Below are 10,964 nucleotides of genomic sequence, written 5' to 3' on the forward strand. Positions count from 1 at the left end.
ATTAGACTAAAAATACTATAATTTTACATTAACTCAATTCCATTATCTCATACATATTTCAAAATATTAAACTTTTATTAATTTTAATTTATAATATCTTTTATTATAAAAATTTTTAAAAATTTTAAAATATATTTATTGTTTCTTATAATTGCAATTATTAGACTAAAAATTGCAAAAATCAAAATCAAGATTGATTTATGAGTTTTTTTTTAATTTAATGTTTTCCTTTACCTCATTGTTTTGTCTTTGAATGTATACATTAAATGAAACTTAATTGAAAATGTCTTTTTAAATGAGATAGTTTTATGATAATTTTTCATGAAAACATTTAATTAATTACATAATTATGAAACTAAACCATACAAAAATTTATTTATGACAATATCAACAATAAAATATTATTATCATTAAAGATGAATTTTTATTACAACTATAATTATATAACACAATATAATAAATATTTTATTTAAAAACTTAAATTACATAAAACTTAATACTTTAATAACACCTTATGTTATTACGTATTGTGTTTATATAATAGAAAAATTATAATAAAATAATTTTATAATATTGATATTACTGTATATAAATAAAATTAGTTTGTTTAAATCAAATTGCTTTTAATTGTGTTATTTATAAACAAATTCATGTAATCTTAGATTAATTTATTTATTATTATAAATGACTAAATGGTGTCAAAATTAAAACATTAATTACATTGTCAATGAAATCAAATTAAATATAGTTAGTGTCAACATTAAAATTATATAAAGTTATTTACACAATAATATTACATAAATTATAAATTAATATATTTTTGTTTTATCATTAAAATATTATTATAAGTAAATGAATCATCATTATAACAAATAATGTTTCAGTTATGTTAAAAATCTAATTTAGTTATATTATTAGGATTATTATATTTTACAAATTGACATAAATATCGTGATATAAGTATTTCTTATTTTTTAAATTTATAATAATATTCATTATATCAATATATCAGTAACACTGTCAACAAAAATTAAATCACAAACAAAATATTTTAATATTTATAATTTTTATATATTTTAAATTTCAAAAAAATATTTGTAATATTAATATTTAATATTGTTATACTGTACAACATTGTAAATATAAAATTACTTTATTAACTATTTATAAATAACTTAATATATTAATGAAAAATATAATTATTATATCAAAATATAGATATATTYYTTTATAGAATATTACAAATATTTATAGTAAATTATWAAAATTAATTCAATTAATGAATTAAACTTAAATAGAAAAATAAACTAAAAGCAAATATTATACTAACAAACAAATTATTAGATTTTATATTAAAAGCATTACTAGGAGTAGTTGTTTGGTCACATAATCGCAAATATGACTTATAGATAGTATTACCATCTGTACAGACAGTGCCATCAATTTGTGATTTCCACTGTTCATTAATTAACCACATRTTTCCACAATTATTACAATCAATTTTGGCCACAATTTTGTTTTCTTTTGATTGTTTTAAAAGTGTAGTGAAAATGTTTTCATCCAAAATAGGATGAGTATTTGATACAACACTTAATTGATTTTCATATAATATAGTAACCGATCGTTCAATTTTGTCAAAACATTTGTCATCAATATTTGGTACATTGAATTTCTTATTAAAATTAAATTCAATAGTAGTATCATGGTTGGCTTGACCCAGGGCAAATGCACGGGCAGATACTTTATTAAAACTACAGGTGCGCATTGATAACAGTTGTAAAGCATCTAAACTTTTGAAAGCATTTTCTTTGATTGTTTGAATTTCAACATTTTCTAAGTAAACATTTGTAAGTTTTGGTAAATTTTCGAAAGTATTTTCTTGTAAATTCAATTGTTTGACGTCATATATGTGCAAAGTTTCCAATGATTGCAAATTATTAATCGCAGATTTAATTTCATCAACTGTTATATCATTCAAAACTAATTTTAGTTGTTTTACTGAATCTTGTTGTCCATCAAATACTTTCGGATCAATTCGATTAGTATTATCGGTGAATGTGATTCCAACTAAATTAACTTGATCAAATTTTAAACCACTAAACAATTTTTCCGGTAATTTAGGTAATTTAACATTGATTAGTGAAAAACTTGGAAAATTTTTATTCCCGTCAACTATTTTACTGTCAATGGTAGCAAACATGGCTTTCAAATCTGGTATTTCCTCATTATTAAGTTTGCATGTAATATTTTTACTATCCTTATCACATGAGCAAGGTTGAATATCGCCAATATCGGGACAATTTGCAAACATCAAACCGTATTGAAATAATGTTACAAAAATAATAATGAATAACATAATGAATTTCTAAAAAAATAGACACAATTCTAATATTAGTAAAATATTTACGAATAATTTTTAAAACATTAAATAATACTTACATGTAATAAGTTTTTAATAATAAAAAACAATAAATTAGTTTAAGTCAAATTAGTAAATTTAATAAATATCACAATAACGTTTTTTTAATTTCTTAACTATAATTTTTTTTAATTTAAATTATATTTGAAAATATTTGTACATTAGTTTATATATATATATAATTTTGTTAACATTATATGATTGATAAGTAAGTTAATAAATATATTACACACATTATGACTCATTTATTGCAATTGAATCAAAAAATATTTTATCTATATTTTTATTATTAATAATACTTGAGTTAATGGTTTATTTTAATTAAATGACATTTTATATTGCAAGTATTGTAAAGTAATCAGGTAAGCATTGTAAMTAAAATATTACCAATAGATTTGTTTTTTATAAAAGCTCAATAAAATATTTGATAAGATTAAGTGTTACTTTTGAAACTGTATTGTTATGTAACATAAAATATATATTGAATGAATAGATTGATTAAACTAAAGATAATAACAAAACCATATAATTTTTTAATTAGAAACTATTAAATTATATCCTTATTTATATAGATATTAATTATTCTAATATTGAATTGATTTTCTTTTATTAAAAAATGATAAATAATTTTTATATAATATAACTGATTTAAATTTTTAATTAAATTATATCTTTAATTAATTTTTAGCATAAAGTAATTTTAATAAAATAAAATAGTTTTAAAATAATTTTAACATAAACGTTTAGGAACTATAAATATAATGAATTGACGTAAATAAATATAATATATTAAATCTATAATATTTAGATTACTATATAAATAATTTAAGACATATTTTATTATAATATAATCTAAATAAAAATTATATAATATTAAATAATATATATTTAGTTTGTTTTACACTTAAAGCATAATTTTTGTGCTTTTATGGACTTTGTTCACAAATATTGCAAAACGACTCGTAAATGACTTGTCTTTTATTATACTTAATGTATACGACATGTAAAGTATTCGTTGACTATAAATCAATCAATCATTTCTACAGTTATTGCAATTAATTTTGTTTATTTAAATTTTTGAATATCTATTGATTATTACTACATGTATGTGTAAATTGAAACATTTGTCCCATATTGTCCTATTTTATATGTATATATAGTTTATTATAAAAGTTAAATCAAATTACATAAATTATTTTTAATGCATATTTGTGTAAAATAATAATTATTACATTTGCAATAAGCAATTACATGATTGTTAAGTGAAGACAATAGTTTAGATTATGAAGTTTAGATCATAAGATGTCAGTTTGTATTCTTCTAAATGATTAACAAATAAATATATAATTTGCAAATTATAGTATAATTGTTTTTCCTGTATTATTATCATTGATTAAATATTTGCTATTTTACTAAAAAACACTTTATTTAATAATATGATTAATATATTAGGACTTTGTGTTACAATTTTAGAGTATAAAAAGTTTATATCAATATTTAGCATCGCTTTTTAGATTTTTAGTATTTAAGGTAATAGTAAAAATATAATTAATTAAATGTTTATTTTGTAATCTACTATATATAACATAATAGTATTATTAGAAAATATGATAATAAAAGTTATTCTATAATTGACAAATACACCCTAATATTTTAAACATAATATTATTTTATTGTTGTATTTATCAAATTTATTATCATATATCTAGTAATAAATATTATTATTATTATTATGCAGTATATAATAAAGTACTGTATAATCAATATAATATTGTCATATAATAAAAAATTTAACATTTATTATGTTCCCTAAAATTTAGAACTCGCTGTTTAATACAATTAGAGTTAAGACAATTTTCCTAATTATATTTGTTATATTTGTATAATACAGTTATATTTAGTTTTATAGTTATTATTATTGTATAATACATTGTACTGTAGTTTTGTTGATGCAGTCGAGTTCCAGTGCACACTAGTCTTAGGTGTTYATAGTTTTTTGGCAGTCAATGGGCACTTGATTTGATTAAATATGTAAACTTTGTTTGATTAAAATAAATGGTTGAAATACAAAAAAATTATCATTAGATAACTAATAATACAGTATATTCAATAGAGAAAACATATAAAAGTACATCAAATGAGTGGATCTCTTAAAAACTGGATCTCATTAACAGTTGATTTTATACTGAATCATATCGACGTTCATGACTCCAATAGCTACCAATCAGATCATCATATTTAGACTGTTGTCATCAATAGTCCATTGGTGGACATATTATTGATGAAACACTTACTCATAAATTATAAGCTAATGTTTTCAAGACATTATCCGACTCTGAAATCAGTTAATTGTATTAATTAGTGCTTTTGAAGTCTTAAACTTTGAATTCTATAAAGTATTAGTTTTTTTATAAATCAACTAAACATTTGAAAGAAAGGAAAGCCATAATAAATTCATTAACTATTGATAATCATCGCTATAGTGGACAACATATCTAATAAACAAAATATATTTRTGATAAARATTTTGTTTAAGTAAAAACATATAACTATTATTATTTATATTAAATATTTTTATCTAATGTCAATGTCATKTCATGTTCTTACTTTCTCAAGTGGTTTAGTTTTTATGCTTTTTTTATTGTAATATAAAAAATATTTTCTATTTTAATTTTATGGAATGAAAATAAAATATTTTTAATATTTTCAAAAAATTAAAGAATTTTATTACTGAAATTTAAAAAAATCTTTTGGAAAAATGTCATAACTTTAAGTACAGTATATTTGTTATATCAAAATGTTTTTATAAAAAGACTATTCTTATCATATATGGTATAATAAACACTAATATTTATTTATATTACTTAATATTAAACAATTAAATATTTATTATGTTTATGATCATATATTTTTAATTAATATTTTTGTTACGTTTTATATCAWTAGATTACAAACTAAAGTTTTAAACTAAATAAATACTAAAGTAATAGTAAGTTATGATAAGATATAATAACAGGAGTTGACMAGGTTTATRTAAATGTATTTAATTGTTATTCTTATATTTATTATTAGACATATTATTAAAATATAATTTATTATAGCAATATATTATATTATATATCAAAACAAAATAAATTTAAATTCACTTATAAAATAGGCTAATTTTATTTTTATAGATTATTATTAATTAATATTTTTTTAAAACCTTAATATATAWAACAAACTAATTATAGTAGCGATAAAATTAATAAAATAGATTTCAGATGATATAAAATAGTTGTGTTGACTGYTTGGTGTCGAAMCGCTCTCATGTTTACATTGTTTGAAACTGTTGTCACTATAAATTGAGTCTCCATTATAACAAACAATACTATTTACTTGATCTTTATATATATCATCACTAATCCAATAATTTTTGCAATTATCACAATTTATTGTCGCATTTAAAGTGTTTAAAATATTTGTTTGAAAAAATTTGGAGAAAATTATTTCATTTAAATAATAAGTTTGATGTCTCAATGTTAGTCTAACGGGTCGTTCAATACCAGCAAAACTATTGTTAGTCAGTGCTTCGTCTATAAAGGGATCTATAGTTAGAGTAATATCGGTTACCAATTGTTGTTTGGCTGATAAGGCAAATGCATGCGAGCCTATTGATGACTGCAACGGATTAGTCCCATCAATGCTCAGTGTCTTCAAGGATGTCAATCCTTTGAAGACATTGGCACCGATAGCTTTGATATCATTAAATAACTTTAAGTCAAGAATCTCCAATTCAATCAAATCAGTTGAACCAAAACTGTTAGCATCTAATGAAACTCCAGAAAAATCAGAAATTATCAATGATTTCAATGATTTTAATGTTTTAATAACCGGTAATAAAGTTTGTAATTTTAAACCAATTTTATCATTTTTAATTTCTACGTTTTTTACTGTATTTTGTTGACCACTGAATGCATTTTTATCGATAACAATGTCCTTATTTCGCAAATATAATAATTTTATTTTTTCAAATGTTATTTCTTTGAACATATTTTTCGGCAATTTCTCAATTTCAATGAATTGTAGAGTAAATGTACCAAAATGTTTGTCACCAATGTTTTCGCTTAATTTATTAAAAATATTTATTAAATCAATTGACTTTTCAATATCTTCACAAATAATATCACGTTTACTGTCGATGATATGACACRTACACGGATTTATAACACTTTTATCGGGACAGACATCGCTAATTGCAAAATTAAACTGAAAAATAAATGCTAATAAAATAATTATAATATAAGACATATTTACTATATTTTAAAAATATTGTAATTATTAATATATAGTAATTACAACTTAAAACATTATTATTTTTATAGTCTACTATTATTTTTTACTATAATAATTATTATTTACTAATTTTAACTTATTATATCAAAAGTAGTAGTGATCTATAAAATGATATTTGATAAAAATTTATGATATTTATTATACTTAGTCATAAATATTGCATAATATCCTAACAATAATAATTTATTTGTTAATAAATTTATAGTTAATCATATCTAATGGTTTACTTTATCGATATTTGCTTAAAATTAATTTTTCTATACTTTATATCATTATTGTAAAAATGTTATTATTAATATTATTGTGAATTTATTTATGACACATGTACTTATTTTCAATGTTATAATGAAAATTATTTGTCAATATTAATACTGCATATAAAATATGTAACAGATTATTGAAAGATATCGTATAAATTGTGTTACAAAAGTTATTTGTATAGTACTGTACAATACTTATAATATACAATATGTTTATCTGTTTTGTTTAATATTTGATTATAACAAAAGCAAAAGGTTTTATATATATTTAATATTTCCTAATTATTGCTCAACTGTTTTATTAACTTTTACTAATTTAATAAATTTTACTAAATGTAAATGTTATATAAAATATTAAATATATTGTATTATCAATTATTTAGTTTTATGAATACACTATATTTAGTACTATAATTGTATTCAATAATTATTGATAGTATTATTTAAAATTGTATGAAATTTTTAGAAAATTATATAATATATATATATATATATATATATATATATATATATATATGTCAAATTAGACTGTAGTTTATTTGTTTGAATAGTTATCATTAATTTATTMAAACTTATTTGAATTAAAAAAATTATTTTATTTAATAAAAACTTTTAAAATCAAAATACAGTATAATGTGTGTACAGTATATTTGATATGCAATAACTGRAGTTAAACCGATCACTGGTTGTCATCTCATTTTTATACAAAAATAGCTATCAATTGATTAACATATAGTGGGGTCAGTTTAACATAAATTATAGTTTATTGTTTGATTTTGCATTGTATTAATATATCTATGTATATGTGTTTACAGTATATGTTTTGTCAATGTATTTAATTATAAATTGTTAAACAAAAATAAATGTTAAAAGTTAATGTACAGTATATTTATGGATATGCTGTCGGTGTATATGATATACAATTAGAAATAGTGGGATAAAAGTATCGGCATATTTGTGTTCAAAGTTTAATACAAATATTTAAAACTATTTTTAAAATTATAACTATATTGAAAATTGTTGATTAAATATWACTTAAATTTTTTTATAGAATTAATTGTTTTTATTATCATAAAAATGTTTTAATTTACAAATACAAAATTGTTGTTTTTTATAAATTGATACAGTATACATTTACAAATATATCATTTAAGTACTTCAATATAGTTAAAAAATGATAAATTGTAAAACAAATATTTATAACATACAGTATATAATTATTAATGTTTAATCACAATATTAATTAAGAATTTTAAAATAAAATAATTAACCAAGGTTAAGTAAATTAATTATGATAACAATATAATGATTATTCAACATATGGGGTAAGTTTTCTAAATGTCATATAAGTAGATCTGGATATAAATATAGTTTTATTTTTAAGTATTAATTTTATAAATATTATAATTTTAAAAAATGTTGTTTAATATTATTATAGTTAACATCTTAATTGGTGTTTCATTGCAAACACCGACTAAACACCAAAATGTGGATCAAATGATAGATTATATCAACAAAGTTCAAAACTCGTGGACAGTTAGTATTACTTAACTRAATAACAATAACACTGAAAATATTTATAATATTAATTGTTTGTTAAAGGCTGGCAAATATTACGACAATGACTTTAAATTGGATGATCTTAAGGTCAAATTAGGTGTTTTGCCACTCGAAGAACAAATACTTGAGACACAACCGGAACCAGACTATGAAAACATAGAAATACCCGAATCATTTGATTCCAGAGATAAATGGCCAAAATGTCAAAGTATTAAAGAGATCAGAGATCAGGGATCTTGTGGTCAGTATTGATAATCTATTAATTAATGATTAATAAGTAAAAAGATATTATTATTTTAAATCAATAACATTAGGTTCGTGTTGGGCTTTTGCAGTGGTTGAAGCCATCTCTGACCGCATATGTGTCGCATCGGAAGCCAAACAACAGGTGGAGATATCGGCAGAGAACCTGTTGGCCTGTTGTGACTCGTGTGGCTTCGGCTGTAACGGTGGTATGCCTGAGAGCGCGTGGGAATACTACGTAAGCGATGGTCTCGTAAGTGGTGGTCTTTATCAAAGCAAAAAGGGTTGTCAACCCTATTCTATAGCCGCGTGCGAACATCACACAACTGGCCACTACCCGCCGTGCAGTAAAACAATTGTGGAAACACCCGAATGTCACGAGGAGTGTAGAACCGGCTATAATGTTAGCTATACTCACGACAAACACTACGGTTCAAAAGCATACGCTGTATCCAGAACTGCAAAAGCTATACAAACAGAAATTATGACCAATGGACCCGTTAGTGCCGGTTTCACGGTTTGTATTACTATACAAATAATTTGTATATTATAGTATAAATTATAATAAACTAATTAAATGTTTAATTTAATAGGTTTATGAAGATTTCCTGACCTATAAATCAGGTGTCTATCATCACGTGACCGGTGACGCTGCCGGTGGACATGCCGTCAAAATCGTCGGTTGGGGCGTTGATAACGGTGAAGACTACTGGCTTGTGGCCAACTCATGGAATGAAGACTGGGGTGAAAAAGGCTTCTTCAAAGTCCGAAGAGGTAATAATGAGTGCGGATTTGAGAGCAGAATAAATGCCGGATTACCTAAAGTCTAAATATTTTGCAATTTAATAATTTGTTACATATTTTATAATATTATGTAATACAGTATTYAAAATAATTGTAWTTCCTATTACATTAAAAATTATTAATAAATTTATCATATTTATTTGAATTGTTATTATAATTTAAAAATAAGTCAATATTTAARTAAAGTATTTAATAATTTAAAAAATAGTCACAGATTTGTAAATTACAAATTGTAATAATATAACAATATAAATATATTAAATTATGGAAATGATTAAAAAACTACTTTAGAATATTAGTCTAAAAAATAAAGATAATACTTTATCAATCATATTTATTTAAATATATAGTGAATATATATATATAATATATAGTGAAAATATATTTTAAGARAAAAATTAATTTATTTGGCTATTATAACTGATTGTTTCAAAAATAAATATCAAAAAATTACAAGTAATCACTAAATGATATTTATATAATAAAAACTTAACTATTGTAAAAACTAGATTTTTGCCATTACTGTTATTATTATAATATATCTTAACTTCTAAACTGTTTAATATTATTAACACRACACTGTCTTWTATTTTAAAAGTTTTCATTTAATTTGATATTTTATTGTGTTGTGGTTTTGGTARTACCCAAYGGGTATTCGCTTTAYTTTCCAGTCAATTATTTCACGTAAACTACAACTACTAAGTCCCACAMTATTACYACAATATTCATKAAGTGGTTTAGGTTGACTTAGCTGTACATTTGGGGAACATTAGCTTTGATTACACAATTATTAAAACAATCATTATCTSACTGATCATAAATTAATACATTATTAGTTTGTGAACCAATTATATAAAACTTAGTATCTCTGGTCATCAGTTTATACAGWTTGATCTGACTTTGACTATCWAATGATATACTATTTAATGTTAAGTTAAACTCATTRTCTTGAAGTTATGGCTCAAAGTTTGTCAAAATATATATTTRATTCGCKATATATTTATTTATGAATCAGACAACACATTGTTAATGTAGTCTTTTCGGGAAATAAAATACATTTATCATTGGATTGTTTGTGAAGACAACTGTCCTTTTAGTACTATTAGTGCCAAACAGTTTCGATTCTCAATTTCRTTTGAAAAGACATTATTATGTAATTTTCATAACACACACAAAATATTCCAACAGAAACACACAATCTCTCATTTCCCTGCATTTCATTCAAGTTATAAAAACATCCTTTTTATCTAATAAATCTCTAATCTTTATCCATACCTCCCGTTCCTATTTATTCCTATTCCCAATACTATTAGCCACTGCCAGACAACAACCCCTGCAAACCT

At 21.7% G+C, this 10,964-nt stretch overlaps 2 protein-coding genes across 2 annotated transcripts; one reads left to right on the forward strand and one right to left on the reverse strand.

The window, feature by feature from the left end:
* Positions 1 to 1,241: 1,241 nt before the first annotated feature.
* On the reverse strand, positions 1,242 to 2,559 carry LOC128953654 (uncharacterized). Its single transcript, XM_054299162.1, has 2 exons — positions 2,440 to 2,559; positions 1,242 to 2,365 (listed from the first exon to the last, which is right to left on the reverse strand). Exon 2 carries the CDS (start codon positions 2,354 to 2,356, stop codon positions 1,277 to 1,279), a length of 1,080 nt encoding a protein of 359 aa, XP_054155137.1. The 5' UTR covers positions 2,357 to 2,365; positions 2,440 to 2,559; the 3' UTR covers positions 1,242 to 1,276.
* A 5,855-nt stretch (positions 2,560 to 8,414) lies between these two features.
* LOC128953720 (cathepsin B-like) lies at positions 8,415 to 9,754 on the forward strand. The gene is made up of 4 exons (XM_054299240.1): positions 8,415 to 8,550; positions 8,617 to 8,815; positions 8,889 to 9,334; positions 9,411 to 9,754. The coding sequence occupies exons 1-4, from the start codon at positions 8,431 to 8,433 to the stop codon at positions 9,645 to 9,647; spliced, it is 1,002 nt and encodes a 333-aa protein (XP_054155215.1). The 5' UTR covers positions 8,415 to 8,430; the 3' UTR covers positions 9,648 to 9,754.
* The last annotated feature ends 1,210 nt before the right edge of the window (positions 9,755 to 10,964 follow it).

This window comes from Oppia nitens, unplaced genomic scaffold (assembly GCF_028296485.1).
Source record: "Oppia nitens isolate AA-2021 unplaced genomic scaffold, nextdenovo-longstitch-racon4-pilon3 scaffold23_pilon_pilon_pilon, whole genome shotgun sequence".
Lineage (NCBI taxonomy): Eukaryota > Metazoa > Arthropoda > Arachnida > Sarcoptiformes > Oppiidae > Oppia > Oppia nitens.